This window comes from Canis lupus, chromosome 36 (assembly GCF_003254725.2).
Source record: "Canis lupus dingo isolate Sandy chromosome 36, ASM325472v2, whole genome shotgun sequence".
Lineage (NCBI taxonomy): Eukaryota > Metazoa > Chordata > Mammalia > Carnivora > Canidae > Canis > Canis lupus.
In genome coordinates, this window is record NC_064278.1 from 22,293,042 (window position 1) to 22,309,508 (window position 16,467).

General features: G+C 44.4%; 1 protein-coding gene across 4 annotated transcripts in view; it reads left to right on the forward strand.

The window, feature by feature from the left end:
* Positions 1-13: 13 nt before the first annotated feature.
* Positions 14-16,467, forward strand: part of PLEKHA3 (pleckstrin homology domain containing A3) — a 28,566-nt gene continuing 12,112 nt past the window's right edge. Inside the window, exons 1-5 of one of the 4 annotated variants that reach the window (XM_049106191.1) lie at positions 2,822-3,026; positions 3,456-3,561; positions 6,777-6,893; positions 13,337-13,492; positions 16,319-16,455. In XM_049106191.1, the coding sequence (XP_048962148.1) occupies positions 6,872-6,893; positions 13,337-13,492; positions 16,319-16,455 (315 nt within the window). In that variant the 5' untranslated portion in view covers positions 2,822-3,026; positions 3,456-3,561; positions 6,777-6,871. Of the gene's footprint in view, positions 256-2,815; positions 3,027-3,455; positions 3,562-3,585; positions 3,859-6,776; positions 6,894-13,336; positions 13,493-16,318; positions 16,456-16,467 lie in introns of those variants that run through there. The other 3 variants (XM_025460336.3, XM_025460334.3, XM_025460337.3) reach the window with 3 other exon arrangements.

Below are 16,467 nucleotides of genomic sequence, written 5' to 3' on the forward strand. Positions count from 1 at the left end.
GGGGCGACCAGGGGCCACGCCCCCTCCGGGCTGCGCGCTCCGCCTCGGAATCCCCGCGCCTCGGATGGTTGTCACCGGTCTTGAAGGCTCTTGCACCACTCCTCGGAAAATCCACGTATTTTACGGACTGTTTCCTCGGGCTTCGGTGGTCACGATCGCGTTTCCTAAAATGAAACCGGCCGGAGACATACACACACAGCCTGGGACTGGGATGTTGTAGTCAGAGAATACGGCTGTCATTTCTGGGCGTAAAAGGTTTGTCTTCAACCCCCACCCCCCCCTATAGGGAACGAGCCGGCCATCGGGGGAGGCTCTCTGCTGCTGGGGGGGAGTGTCCTTGAAAGCACCTCCTCGGGGTGGAGTCACGCATTACGAGGTTCCAGGCTAAGCCACACACTATCTTTTTTTTTTTTTTTTTTATGATAGTCAGAGAGAGAGAGAGAGAGAGAGAGGGGCAGAGACACAGGCACAGGGAGAAGCAGGCTCCATGGACCGGGAGCCCGACGTGGGATTCGATCCCGGGTCTCCAGGATCGCGCCCTGGGCCAAAGGCAGGCGCCAAACCGCTGCGCCACCCAGGGATCCCAGCCACACACTATCTGACGCCACCTGGTCGCCAGTAAACAGCAGGTGCTGCAGCTCCTCGCCCCGTCAAAGGCGTTTCCCACCAGCCAGCTCCAGCGATGTGGGACCTGCAGCTGGTTTGCATTTCTTTCCCCTCCTCTCCACTCGGGGCCGCCCTTCATTTGAGGGCTCGTGGGAGATTGGGGGAAAACTTGACGGTGTCCTTTCTCTTACCAGCTCTGCGAGCCTGGTGACCATCCACTGTACACGGATGAGAAAATGAAGTAATTGGAGTCTTCGGCCCTTTTGTTCCAATCTCACAGCTAATATGCAGCCGGGGTTTGACCGAGTTTGAACACAAAGCCAGTCTTAACCCCGCGCAACATTTTATTTAGTATGAAAAACTTCCAAATATACAGAAAAATTGAATTTTATTACCCCCATCACCGCGGCCTTCTAGCCACCCCACGGATTGTCTGTCTCAGCAACTGTAACTATATTCATGACACAGCCATCCATCCTCTATCGGTCTCCCTGCCCTTTCACCGAGTCACCTGGTTTCCAACTGAACACCCCAACACTTTCTACAGACCAAATCAGAAAAGCTTCAGCGCAGGCCTAGATCAGGCTCTGGAAAGAGAGATGCCGTTCTAGCTGGCTCGGGGATGCGAGGCAAAACCGCAGCACTGAGCCGGCTTGGCTCAACGCTTGCAGCATTTCATAAGTCTGAATTATTGTCATTATTTTTTTAAAAGATTTTATTTATTTATTTATGAGAGAGAGAGAGAGAGAGAGAGAGGCAGAGACACAGGCAGAGGGAGAAGCAGGCTCCCTGCAGGAAGCCGGGTGCGGGACTCGATCCCAGGACCCCGGGGTCACGCCCCCAGCCCAAGGAGATGCTCAACCGCTGAGCCCCCCAGGCGCCCCCTGAATTATTGTCATTATGTAAGATGATCATTTCTTAAAATGAAAGCTAGGAGAAAGCCATGTCTAGAATGAAATAAATCCCAAAGTCTGGTTCCCTGTTTCATATTCTTTTTGTTTTTTATTTTAAAATGTCCCCCCTGTTTTATATTCTAAATGAAGCAGAGGCCATCTGAGGTTAGTTGTCGGCGTGGGGACCGTCCCCTGGGGCGGCGCCTTCCCTGGGGACCCTCAGCGCACACTGCCCTCCCAGGAGATCATTTCCTGGGCCCCCCGAGTGTGAGGAGGCAAGGAGCGAACCACAAATGCGTGGTCTTTGACGTTCCTGGAACGACCACCCGCCACCGCCGGCGGGGGGGAGGGGGAAGCCCGAGAGGCCCGCGCCTCCTGCGGGACGTGCGCGCGGGCGGCGGGTGCTCGGGGTTCCCCGGGGCTGAGCGCGCCGCGGGCTGCAGGCCTCCGCCCGCCGGCTCGGGCCTCTCCCGGGGGTGGGGGTGCGGGTGGGGGTAGGGGGGTGGACGGGGGCTGGGAGACCCGGGGCTGGGGGGGGCGGCGGAGGAGGAGTCCTTGGCCCCGCGGGAGGCCTGGGCTGCACCCCGTCTCCCGGCCCCCTCCCCACGGGGTGCAGGCCTCCGCCCGCCGGCTCCGGGCCTCTCCCGGGCAGGGGTGGGGACGAGGGCGGGGAGACCCAGGGCGGGGGTGGGGGGGAGGAGGGGGAGGAGGAGGAGGCCCGGGCTGCACCCCCCGCCCCCCGGCCCCCTCCCCGCGGGGTGCAGGCCTCCGCCCGCCGGCTCCGGGCCTCTGGGGGGGTAAGAGGGGAAGACCTGGGGCGGGAGTGGGGGGGCGGCGGCGGAGGAGGCCCGGGCTGCACCCCCCGACCCCCTCCCCGCGGGCTGCAGGCCTCTGCCCGGCAGCTCCGAGCCTCTCCCGGGCACGGGGGGGGACGAGGGCGGGGAGACCCGGGGCGGGGTGGGGGGGGGGAGGAGGAGGAGGAGGAGGAGGCCCGGGCTGCACCCGCCCCCCCCCCGCCCCCTGGCGCCCGGCCCCCTCCCCGCGGGGCTGCAGGCCGCGCCCGCTCCTCCGGCCCCGCCGCCGGGGAGGGGTTTCCCGGGACGAGCCGGCCCCTTTCATCCAGGAAGTGAAAGCGACGTCGGGGTCAATGAAAGCAAGCGGGGAGCCCGGGGCGGGGGGGGAGGGCGCAGCCGGGGCGCGGGAGGGCGCAGCCGCGGGCTGGCAGCGCGAGCCGGAGCCGGGGGCGCTGGTGCCTGAGCCTGTGCCGGTGCCGCCGCCGCCGCCGCCCGGGGATGCGAGAGCCCGCGCGGGGCGGCCCCCGAGCTGCACGCGGCGGCCGCCGCCCCGGCCTCTAGGGGCCGCCACGTCCCGGCGGCGCGGGCTGAGCGCCGGGGGAGTCGGGCCGGGAGCGGCTGCCCACGCTCCGCGCCCACCCAGCAGCGCGGCGGGCGCCCGGCCGGAGGATGCGCGGCGCGGGGCCCTGAAGCATGGAGGGGGTTCTGTACAAGTGGACCAACTACCTGACAGGTCGGAGCGCGGGGCCCCGGGGGGCGGCGGGACAGGCCCGGGCCTGGGCGGCGGGGGCGGGGGCGGGGGCGGGGGGTGCACCTGGCCCGCGGCGACCCTCGCCGAGCCCCGCGCCCGGTGCTGCGGGCTGACCCGGCGCCCGGCCCCCGCCCTAGGAGCGGGCTCTGCGGGGCTGGCCTCCAGGCCGCGCGCCCTCCCGGGCCCTCGGGTCCCCGCGTCACCCTCCCGGTTTCCTCCCGTAGCTTCCGGGACAGTTTCCAGCCCCGCCGCCCGGGTGGTCGCCGCCTCCGCCCACCGCACCCTTCCCTCGGCGCCCGTGGCCCACGGAGTCGTCCGCCCTGGGGCCGGGGTGGCTCCTCTCAGATCCAGATTCAGTGTTAAGAAATCTCTCCTCTGTTTCTTTTTCTTTCTTTTTATTTTTTTTTTTAGCACGGTCATTTAAAAAGTTCCCTGTGGGGAGTTGTTAAACTGTTCCCAGATCACGTTCTCTTTTAGGAGTTGGTTGTCGGATACACCTTTAGGTTTTGGAATCCAGGTAAGTGTGTGAGAAATGGTTGGAGGCCAAGTGCAAATACGCACAAGTGGACCAAGTCAGGTCCGTGTCACCCGGGAAGTGGGTCGGAAGGAAAAATCTCTGGACTTTGGAGTTTTGCAGAAATGAGAGACCAGCAGGGCCGTGACACCAACAGCCTTGCTCATTAAAAGAGCCTTAATTCCGAGTCTTAGGCTCATCTCTGCCGATGAGCCATCAACCGACACTGAAGACCAGACACTTACCGTCTAAAGATCTCAGTCTGTGAAGCACAGGATGAGCAGTTCGTTTATCTTGAAGGTCCAGGATTCTGTGATCTCGCCACATTACGGGAAAGGAAATGGGTTTAAAATAAGGTTACGTAGCAAACAGATTTCTTGTTCCAGTATAACAGGCGTCTTGACTTGATACCCACTTTCTTACTCTGCCTGGAGTGTTGAACCCCTTTATAACTGCATAGTGCACTCAACTTGTGCAAAATCTGCACATAAATACCCTGACCTTGTGCAAAATCTGCACATAAATACTTTAAAGCATAAGCTTGAGCTACAGTTGCCCTTCCTTCCTTCCTTCCTTCCTTCCTTCCTTCCTTCCTTCCTTCCTTCCATCCATCCATCACTCTCTCTTTCCAATTAATTGGAATGCTAAAGCCTGATTTGTAACAGCAAATGCTTTGGCATTTATGATACCTGCATGTTTTGTTTTGCTCAACCATAAAACGTAAAACACTTTGTTTCTAGAAATAACACGTTTTAGTGGGAAATGTTTAGAAAACGAGGTATTTTTTCCTTAAGCATTTTCCTTTGGGCAGTTGTGAGAACAGTTATGCTGTTTAGTTGAGATACAGTATTAACTTTAAAGATAGTGGTTTCCATGCTTTGAAATGCAAATGATTGTCTCACTGTAAATATTCATAAGCATAGTGTCTACAGTGTCTTGGGAGGAACCGCTTATGCCTAGCCTAGAGCAATGGGTGATTACTGAGATGAGTCATAATTTATTCCTGGAGCCAAATGTCTTGGTGGCCATCTTTCTCATCTGGGGCACTGAACACCAGCTGGTTGAGCTTTTAACCACATGTGCTTAAGCTTTTAGTCTTTGCAGAGCATTTAAGCAAACTGCTAGTATGCATTGTAGAAGCTTGCTGAAATGAAATCTTTGGTTTGAAAGAATTCCACTTTAAAAATATAAATTTGACTCAGTGGCATGCCGATTATTAATTTTAGTTCATCTTAGGTCAGAAGAATGAGCAGCTCTTCATAATGAATGATCCTGAAGGAACCTTTCAGTTTCATGACACTGTTCTTTGAGAATCCTTTGTAGAGAATAAGGATTTCAGTAACATTGAAGATAAAAAGACAGTGTTCTTTTTTTTTTTTTAAAGAATGCCTATGAATCTTTCACATATAGCCCTCTATTATCTACCTGTATGAATCATTTAGATTGTTTTAATTAAATATGTCTTTGAAAAGGTGTGCAGAGATAACAGTCTTAATTATTTTAATATGTTTCACCATGGTCACCTTTCAAGTTGCTACAAATTCTAAATGAGTCATTTTGCTCGTTATTTGTTTTAAAGCAATGTTGAATCACAATAATGAAGGTTTACAAAATCATAATTTGTCTTATAGGCACACTACATCTGGGGTGGAGTGTACTTTTACCACTCTGCTTATAATTTGTTTGCCGGTGGTGAATTAGTGTTTGGAAAGATAATGTTTTCATCATTTCTCTGTGTGCTCCATATTACAATACACTTTCATGGAATATACAGCATATCTTTACTCTCATGAATAACATGCATTATCTCATTTTTCTGGTATTTAATCACTCATTTAATTGAGATATATACATTTTTTTTTTTTAGCGCCTGTTATGTACCAGGCACCATTCTAGGTGCTGGGAATGCAACGACAGACCAGATAAAGCTCCTGTACCGAAAGAACTTGCCTTTTAATTTGATAGGCCTCATTAAGGGTTATAGTGTTTCATAGTAAGATTTTTCCAAGTGTTTGAAACGTATTTTAATTATTTTAGATGCCCATCTTTCTGAACTATATTATGACCTTCCCTCTTGTGAAATTTAACCTCTTTATGATGACTCGATGCTGTCATTTCAAGTGTTACAGGAAAAGCCAGTTGGGGAGATAAGTCCTGGGTCTGTATTAGGATGTAAGAATGAATCTCCCATCTGCCACTGTCTTGCTACTATTTGGCCCTGGAGAAACTGAATTAAGCATATCGCAGGCCATGTCTAATGTGAGCAGGCCAAATTGTGATTTAATAGTTACAGAAAGAACAAGGACAGTCACCCTGTGGGAAGAGTCCACTGTGTTATTAATCAATGAAGTGTTGTAAGTTAGTAGCATGCGTGTTAAGATTTTAGGTAACATTTGAGTTTGGCTTGCAAGAGTGGCAGTTGAACTCTGGGGAAAGCCATCAACCTCATCCTCAGGTTTGCTTTAGAGCCAAGTCTATGACAGTTGTGTAATCTAGTCCCTGAATAAACACAACTGAAATGAATGATCGCAGTTTCTAGCATTTGTGCCTGAGCTGTGGAGCAGCAGGGCAAGGAGAGAGGGATTGTGGGGAGTCCATGTTCTCACACAGAGTATGCATCTTCCGTGGAAGAGGCTGGAATTCATTCAGCACTTGCTTGTGCACGGCAGTTTGCTTAGGCAACGTGGAAGAGAGGGGTCACATTGCAGAATTAAAGGTCTGGGTCGCTGGCACCTGAGAGGTCATCTTGTTCAATCTGCTCATTACGGAGACTGAGAATTTTTGCTATTTGTTGAAATAAAAAGATTTGTTTCAGCTTATCTAACTAAAGAGTGAGACTAGAGCTGGGGCTAGAATCTGCGTTTCTCTTGCTTTTTCCATTACATTGAAACACAACTCTGTTCCCTTCAGGAAAAGGGGCTTAGTCATGTTTTACCCTGTGTAGGGTTATTACTGAGGATGGGTCTCATGGGTTGTTAATGAGAAGGTTGTGAGCCAGAATAAAGGTATTACTCCCTATATTTTTGCTGATCTATAGATTTCTGTAGAAGTGGGATTAAGGCAAGAACATTTTGGGTGAGCGTTGGCCATTAAAAATTTCATTGTCAGAATGTTACTTTTAGAGCCAAGAAAACATGGGTGGCAAATTTTGAAACCATAGTTTTCTATGTGATTAAAGTCATTTCTTAGTAATCTTTTGTTATTTATAATCTTTGTAGGTTGGCAGCCTCGTTGGTTTGTTTTAGATAATGGAATCCTTTCCTACTATGATTCACAAGATGATGTTTGCAAAGGGAGCAAAGGAAGTATAAAGATGGCAGTTTGTGAAATTAAAGGTAAGCGAATACGTGGAATTAGAGAAATTTGAAGTTAGGTAAGTAAAATGTTCTTCGTTGTAATCCAAAAAGAGGGAAAAAAGGATTTCTAGTCCAGTAGGGATCTTCTAATACCATTTATTTCCTTAGTAATTAAGAGTGGCACTTAGCATTGTTAAGCACAGTTTTTTTTTTGCATTTCTCCTTTTATACATGTACTTTGAGTTGAAATTGAAAATCTTGGTGTTAGTCTTCCAATTTGGACCTGAAAAACAGTTTCTTGTGGATGCTTCTTCATTGTCCATACTGAGTTCTCAAGTGTAGTCTTACATTCTCATTATAAAGGTGCTGTGAAGATTAGAAAGCTGAGCTCTAAAGATGATGAGGCAGGGCGCCTGGCTGGCTCAGTCGGGAGAGCATGCAACTCTTGATCCTGGGGTCAGGAGTTCAGGCCCCATGTTAGGCATAGAGCTTATTTAAAAAAAGAAAAAAGAAAGTGGAAGATAATGAGGCAAGCTCTGTAGGGTTTTGATAAAACATGAAGTCAGAGTCATAAACTCTGGTTCTTTGCTGAATTGGAGATAAGCTTTTCTGGGTGATGTCGATATTTTCCTTTTCTTGCAAAGGAGAAGAGATAAAGCAGTAGGTCATGCTATAATTTTCGTGATGGAAGTTTTCATGGACCATTGATTCTTTTGTATGTGTGGTTGGGTTGTGTGGAGTGGAGGTAGGTAGGAGAGATCAGATAAGATGGTAATGGAAAGTATTGAATTCTTCAGGGCATTGAAGGAAAAAGCACTAGAGGAGTGACTATCAAACACCAACAGGCCTTTTTTTGTTTTTCCTCTGTAGCTTGACTACTTGTCCTTCCTGAAGGGTACTTCCTTTGACGTGGTGAGCTCTTGGTCAGAGCTATCAAATACTTCAGATTAACCTTACCGCTCTGTGCATTTTCTTATTTATGTTAAGCCAAAGCAGCAACTAATGCGTTAATGTACATTTTCTAGGGCCGGATTGCTAAATTTGTATGGTTTTGTGATAGTTCTTAGTATGATTTAGCCATGGAGACAAAATAGAATTTTCTTGCTTGCTACACATCTGGCTCTTCACATTCATGCAAGACTTGTTAACTAGTGGGGCTCTTTCACCAGCAGTGATTCATAGCTCAGGGTAGATCAGTGTCTCCAGGGTGCTTTCTCCAAGATGCACACGTCTGCCAAGTGATTGTAACACGCTCATGTTAGTTGAGAATTACTTCTTTTCTAATAGAAGGAAGTCATGGCTATCTAAGATCTAGAAACACTTCAGCCTAGTGTATTGTTATTGTGTCTTCCCTGAAATATATGCGGTAGAGTTTTGTTGTTTATTTTTATTTTTATTTCCTTATTTATTTTATTTTTTTAAAAGATTTTATTTTTTCATGAGAGACACACAGAGAGAGACAGACAGACAGACAGACAGACACAGGCAGAGGGAGAAGAAGCAGGCTCCACGCAGGGAGCCCGATGCAGGACTTGATTCCAGGTCTCCAGGGTCAGGCCCGGGGCCGAAGGTGGTGCTAAAGGGCACCTGGGCTGTCCTTGTTGTTTATTTTTTAACAAATATACCAAAATGTGTGCCAGTAAGTGATGGCTTTCCAGGTACTCATTTTTGATGTGCTTATTTTTAATTGCACCACCATCACCCGTAACACTTTAGAGGCCCTCTTAGAATTGCCTTATGAACCAGTCGATAAATCCCACAGGAAAAGCACAAAGTATGAGTTTTTATTTATTTTTTAATGGTTTTATCTCGTTTTATACCCCAGGTTTGATTCCAAATGATACTTGATTAGAATCAAAAAATCAAACTACAAAGTTCAAAGATTTGCCACTCTTGCGGATATTTAAAAGATTTAGTGGCAGAAGCCTAAGGCAATTCTAAAATGTTTCAAGCTATGGGAGCATTTTTACTTTTGTTGTTTGTTTCAAATAATCATTCTATTCAAGAATAACCTACAGGAAAAAAAAAAGAATAACATACCGAAAGCGGAACATATCTTAATATTCAGCTTGAAAAATGTTTACAAAGCACACACACTTGTGTGACCAGCAATCCGATTAAGAATTAGAATATAATCAGCATCCCAGATGCTGGGATATTATCATGTCTCCTCAGCCACTAATCCCTCTAAAAAGTAACTATTAATCTGACTTGTATCACCATCGATAAATATTGTCTATTTTGAACATTTTATAAATGGTATAAATCAGTATTTTTGGGTGTGTGTTGGCTTCTTTCAGCAACATTGTGATGTTCACCCATGTTTTCTGTGTAATAGAAATTCAGTCATTGTTACTGATTTGTAGTATTTCTGCTATGAATATCCTACAATTTAGCTGTCCATTCTAGTATTGATGTATATATATTTTTTCCCATGTGGGATTATGAGTAAAGCTGCCACTAAGATTTTTTTTCTTTTAAGAGTTTATTTATTCATTCATGATAGACACACAGAGAGAGAGAGAGAGAGAGAGAGAGGCAGAGACACAGGCAGAGGGAGAAGCAGGCTCCACGCAGGGAGCCCGACGTGGGACTTGATCCTGGGACTCCAAGGATCACACCCCCGGCTGAAGGCAGCACTAAACCGCTGGGCCACTGGGGCTGCCCTGCCACTAAAATTCTTATGTATTTCTTTTGTTGAACACGTGTATGCTGTTTCTCTTCAGTATATGTCTGGCAGTGAAGTGGGATTGCTGAGGCATTGGGTATTCCTACGTTAGGTTTAGCAGAATTAAGGAGAAAATGATTCTTGACGCCTGTTAGTAAGGCTGACTTTATTCAAGTCTCTCACGATAGGTATAGGGACTACTGCAGTGGGGTTTTGTAGTGGGGGAGAGAGATTGGGTTCAACTCCAAATACGATAAGGAAAAGTGGGAATTTGTAACTAAGGAGCCAAGTGGAGGGATCAGTGGATGGAAAATTGCTAAAAGGACACATCAGGGATTGGGGGGCATTCTGGTGTAACTGACCCCCAGGATTCTTGCTGACAGCAGGCAGGGTGATCACACATTACCCGGGGGATGTTGGTGGTAGAGGAGTTTGTTCAGACATGAGGCTAATCAGATACTGACGGTAGAGGATTCTGGCTAGATAGACTTAGGAGAATTCTTGCTAACATTGGGCTTTACAGGGATAGAGATGGAAGTCCAAGGTCGGGCCTAGTCAAGCAGAGGGCTCCAAAGAACCTGACTGAGGTTCGATCAGGAAGAGAATCTTCCTCACAGATGATGTCAAATTGTTTACTAAAGTGGTTGTACCAATTTATTCTTGAACTAGCAGAGTATGAAAGTTCCAGTTGCTTTGCGTCCTTGCCAAAATTTGCATTATCAATTTGAAGATTTTGAATATTTCTAGTGTGTATAGTAGTATCTATCTCATGGTGGTCTTAACTTGTATGTCTTCAATAACTACTGATCGTTTTTTTTTTTTTTCTGGATATTAATTAGCCATATGAACATTCTTCTCTTTTGGAGTCCCTAGTCAGGTCTTTGACTTAATTTCTAAATTGGGCTTTCATGTTGATTTGTAGGAGTTCTTTATATAGTCCAAATGACTCTCTGTGTTGTATCTTCTTCCAATTTAGTATTTTCTTTCTATTAAAGGTATCTTTTGATAAACAGAAGTTCTTAATTTTAATAAAGTCCAGTTTTTCAGTTTTTTAAATTAGAACTTTTTATGTCCTTCTTAGGAAATCTTTTTTCTTCTTGAAGGCTTATTGTTTTACCTTGTATACTTAAGTCCTTGATACTTAAGACTTTTTTTTTTTAATAGAGACTTAGAGAGAGAGAGAGAGAGAAACAGGCAGAGGGAGAGGCAGGCTCCATGCAGGGAGTCGGACGTGGGACTCGATCCCGGGTCTCCAGGATCACGCCCTGGGTGGAAGGCGGCACTAAACTGCTGAGCCACCGGAGCTGCCCTGTGATTGACTTAAAATTTACTTTTATATACAGTATCAGCACGGGTTAAGATTAATATATTTTTTAAGATTTTTATTTATTTATTCATGAGAGACAGAAAGAGAGAGAGAAAGAGGCAGAGACACAGGCAGAGGGAGAAGCAGGCTCCATGCAGGGAGCCCAATGCGGGACTTGATCCTGGGGCCTCCAGGATCATGCCCTGGGCCGAAGGCAGATGCTAAACTGCTGAGCTACCCAGGGGTCCCCAAGATTTTTTTTTTTTAGAGGGATATTCAGTTGACTGAGCATCAATTATGGACAACAGCAGCCTTTCACCTAATGCACTGTAGGAACATCTTTGTCACAGAGTGAGCGACTGTGCATTAGGCCATTTTCTGGACTGTTTTTTGTTCCAAGGGCCTACTTTTCCATCCTTTTGCCGATATCACAGTCTTAATTTGTTTAGTTCTATACTTCTTAGTATCTGATAGTCTAAGTCTTCTAACTTTGTTCTTTTTCAGATTGTCTTGGCTATTATTGATCGACTCTTTGCATTTCCTTAACACATATTAGAATCTACTTGTAAATTTCCATAAATGTCTGCTGGACTTCTGACTGGAATTGTATTGAATCTATACATTAATTTGGGAAGAATTATGTTCTTGACAATATTAAGTCTTATAATCTATTAACATGGTATATTCCTGTATTTAATGGGGTTTTAAATTTCAGTATTTTACAGTTTTGCATATAGAGGTCTTGTCCATTTTATGCTAAGAACTTGATGTTTTGGGAGCCTTGTTCTCAAGTTTATTGTCTTCTCAGATGACAACTGTGAATGGGATATCCTTAGATTAGTACACCAATTTTGGTATATTTAAAAAGGAGTCATCTTCAAGTGCCTGGATGGCTAAGTTGGTGGAGCGTGTGACTCTTGATCTCAGGGTTGTGAGTTCAAGCCCCACGCTGGGCATAGAGCCTACTTAAAAAAAAAAAGAGGAGTTATCTTATTTTCATTTGTAGCAATAATCATTAGAAATCAGAGCTTTGTTTTCTTTTGAGGTAACTATTGGTGCTTTCACTGGTATTAACAAGTAGCCAAACGAGGGTTACTCTTGGAGCCTGGGGATTTCAGTAGTTCTGTCCTAGCTTGGAAATCTTTTGCACCCATCACTGATTGTTGCATATTTATAGATTTCATTATCTACATCCAAGGTTGGCCTTTATAAGTAGAATAATAAGCTAGCAAAGCTTTTGTGGCACTATTTGCCATAGGACATCTGGTCAATATTTTCAGTAATTAATCATATAAATTAGGACTTGTACCAGACTTTCAGGGCCCCTGAAGATTTGGCTCAACTCAGCTTGTCCATTGATGAATATCATTACCATGTTGTCTTCTTGGTACATGTTATGTTTATTTCCTCATCTAGGCCTTTTTTAATGCAGTTTTTCTCTTACCTAAATCGTACTATTGTCAAATCCTTCTTCCTGAAGCCTTAGTTCCTACCTCTTCTTACTTTCATTTTACTTACACATGATGTCTCTGTACTAAAGAGTTTATCATTTAGTTATTTTGATTACTTTTGGTGTGTTAGTTTGTTTCCCTGGCTAAATTGTCAGGTCTGTTAGAGCAAAGACTCCTTTCTTTCTTCTCTCCTCTCTTCTCCTTCTACCAGGCACTCCTCTGAGCTGAGTAAATGCTTGTTGATTAAGGACAATGTAACACAAATTTAGTGTTACAACAAAGATTGAGGATGGCTCAGTATAATTCTTGATTAGTTCTCTTTTGTCAGAGTATTGGGGCAGGGGGTAGTCTAGGAGAGGAGGAGGAGGAGAACGCTCCAAAATACTCTCTTATGATGTGCCCCTTAGTTGAGGACTACTGTGCTAATGGTGGCCATAGGTACCATTTATTGTGCTGCTTCTGAATGTCAGGCACTGTCCTAGGCTTGGGGGATACTGAAATGCAGACTTTGCTTTCAAAGAAATCAGTAAGAAATTTGTGATAAGGGGCATCTGGGTGGCTCAGTTGGTTAAGCGTCTGGCTTTGGCTCAGGTCATGATCTCAGGGTCCTGGGATTGAGCCCCATGTCAGGCTCCCTGCTCAGTGGGGAGTCTGCTTCTCCCTCTCCCTCTATCCCTCCCCTCTGCTTGTACTCTCTCTCAAATAAATAAGTAAATTATATATATATATGTGTGTGTGTGTATATATGAAGTGTGATAAGTGTGACGATATCTGTGTATTTAAAGTAGTACAGACAGCCCCAAGAGTGGGAGCGTTTGGTTTTCATTGCTGTTTTCTTTTTCTCTTGCCACCACCGCTTTGGCACCACTGTTATATGTAAGAATGTGGTTTTGAAGGTGCCACTCAATAGCGCCTTAGGGAGAGGCAATGCCTGCATCCTAAAGCTCAACTTCTTGTTTTAGGTGTCTGAAACCTCTAATACTGTAAGAGTGATTGTTTGATTTGCCCCAAATTACTTAAGTTTGTGACTGTATTTCTCCTGTGTTCATCATCATAGTCCATTCAGCAGACAACACCAGAATGGAATTAATCATTCCTGGAGAGCAGCATTTCTACATGAAGGCAGTGAACGCGGCTGAAAGACAGAGGTGGCTGGTTGCTCTGGGGAGCTCCAAGGCCTGTTTGACTGATACTAGGACTAAAAAAGAAAAAGGTAAATGGAATTTTTTCTTTGTGACAAGAATATATATATATTTTAGAATATTTTCTTAGACACATTGTAAATTGTCCTGTCCACTACTTTTAACAATCTATCCTAAAGAGATAATTAGAAATGTGGAAGATAATATACATGCATAGATATTCATCATAGTAAACAAATTTGTAAACATTGCAAAGGTTTCAATTTAGGGGAATGGTTCAATAAACTATAGGTTGAATATAAGCTGATATGTAGCCAGTTAAATGTTTACAAGGAATTTTAATAATGTGAAAAAATGCCCGACATTAAATGATAATTGCAAAAAAGCAGGATTCAAAATTACCTATCCATTCATTTGGCCAGCTCAGGAAAGATACATAAAATTGGTCAAGTTGTTACCTTTGGAAGGGTAATTTGTGGGAAGGAGACTTACTTTTCACTATATATACCCTTTGGTACCTTTGACTTTATCATGTTCATATATATTTGCCAATTCAAATGGATTGAATACAAATCAAAAGCAAAGCAAATAATTTATGGTATTGGTTCAGTCATATGCAGATATAATGTGAAAATATTACAGTATTTATAGGGGTGCCTAAATGGCTCCATTGGTTAAGCGTCTGCCTTCTGCTCAGGTCATGATTCCAGGGTCCTGGGATGAGCCTTGCATTGAGCTCCCTGTTCAGCAGAGTCTCCTTCTCCCTTTCTCTCTGCCCCTGCTCCCACTCATGTGCTCTCTCCACCCCACCTCTCTTTCTCAGGTAAATAAATGAAATCTTAAAAAAAAAAAATTATATTTTGGTAGTGAGTTTACAGTTATTTGATTTTTCTTTTTTATATTTTTTTGATTTTCCAAAAATTTTCATTGAGAATATATTACTTTTATAAATAAAAGCTAGTAGAAGTTAGATTACTGAAAACAACTAAATTATGGATATTGAAAAATGAAGGCCCCGAACTAAATTTAGAATCATTTAAAAATATATGAAAGAACATCATGGGTAGTGTGTGGCTAAGGGTAGGATAAAAAGGAATGGAAATTCACAATAGTCAAAAGGTGGAAATAACCCAAATGTCCATAGACAAAGAGATAAACAAAATGTAGTATTATATATACAATGGAATATTATTCAGCCTTTGAAAGGAAGGAAATTCAGACACATGCTACCAAATGGGTGGATCTTGAAAGCTAAGTGAAATAAGCTGGTCACAAAAGGACAAATATTACATGATTGCGCTTCCTGGGATACCTAGAATAGTCAGATTTATAGAGACAGAAGGTACAGTAATGGTTGACAGGGGCCAGGGGGAAGGGGAGATGGGGCTTTATTGTTGAATGGGTGTCAAGTTTTACTTTGGAAAGATGAAAAGGTTCTGGAGGTGGATGATGGTAATGGTTGTAGGACATTGTGAATGTACTTAATGTCCCTCAACTATCTACTTAAAAATGGTTAAAACAGTAGATTTTATTATGTGTATTGTACTACAATTGAAAAAAAAGAAGGAATGGACTTAAATTTGAGTAGAAGTTAATTTAGGTTAGGTCAAGTAGGCAGATAAAGCTTGTTTGGTCCACTGTGGCTAGAGCGACATAGTGGCTGGTATCATGAAGCAGTGCCACTGATCCATGGTATATGGAGAAATGCCAGGATCTACTATGTGTATTTTCCCCTGCTTCCTCTGCTGTTTATACTGCTAGTTTAGAAGGTACTGGTCAGCGAATGGCTGAGATTAGGGCTGGATTTTTAAAAAAATTATTTATTTATTCATGAGAGACACAGAGAGAGAGAGAGGCAGAGACACAGGCAGAGGGAGAAGCAGGCTCCATGCAGGGAGCCCAATGTGGGACTCCATCCCGGGACTCCAGGATCACGCCCTGGGCTGAAGGGGGCGCTAAACCGCTGAGCCACCCGGGCTGCCCAAGGGCTGGATGTTTAGTGTGCCTGGACATATTAAGGAAAAGAAGGTAAACTCTTAACAAACCAATTCTGAAAATAATAAAATGTGAAAACAAAGTTATGAGAGGAACAGAAGAAAATAGATGTTTATATACAGTGGTTTTATCTACGTAAAAATTGGAAAACTTCTACATGTCAAAATGCACAATAAAGCAAACCGAAAGAGAGCAGATAGATCTGGAAAAGCACTAGCAGTATATAGGACAGGGGAAGGATTGCTCTCTTCAATGTGTAAGAACTTTTCTAAATTATTAATTTGCATATTATTAAAATCGAACATCAGAACTGGAAAAATATGTAAAGGACAGAGAGAAGACAATTTACAAAAAAAGAAATATAAGCACTTTTAAAATGAAAGATGAGTGATGGAATGGGAATATCCTATATAAAACATCCAGTTTTGGGGGCACCTGTGTGGCTCAGTTGGTTAAGTGACTGACTCCCAATTTCAGCTCAGGTAATGATCTCAGGGTTGTGAGATGGAGCCCCGTCATGTCAGACTCCATGCTCAGCGTAGAGTCTACTTGGGATTCTCTCTCCCTCTGTCTCTCCCCCCACTTGTGTGTTCACTTGCTCTCTCTCTCTCTCTCAAAATAAATAAAATCTTAAAAAAAAAATCCAGTAGTCATCACCCTGCCTCTGGAAATTAATCTACCTAAACCTCATGCCAGACATATGACTCCTATTTTTTTTCCTCAATTATTTGAAGAGAAGGTATTTCTTCAAGGCCCTTATGACCTACTTCCAAGGGCTCCCACCTCTTAAGCTTTAGGTATTTTTATCCATTGCCTTAGTTTTTAAATGATTCTGTTTTGTTTTATTGCTCAAAAAATATGAAAGCAATCTCTAACTGAATGTTTATATATGTTCCTTTCAGAAATAAGTGAAACCAGTGAATCTCTGAAAACCAAAATGTCTGAACTTCGCCTCTACTGTGATCTCCTAATGCAGCAAGTTCATACTATCCAAGAATTTGTTCACCATGATGAGAATCATTCATCGCCCAGCGTAGAGGTATACAAAGAT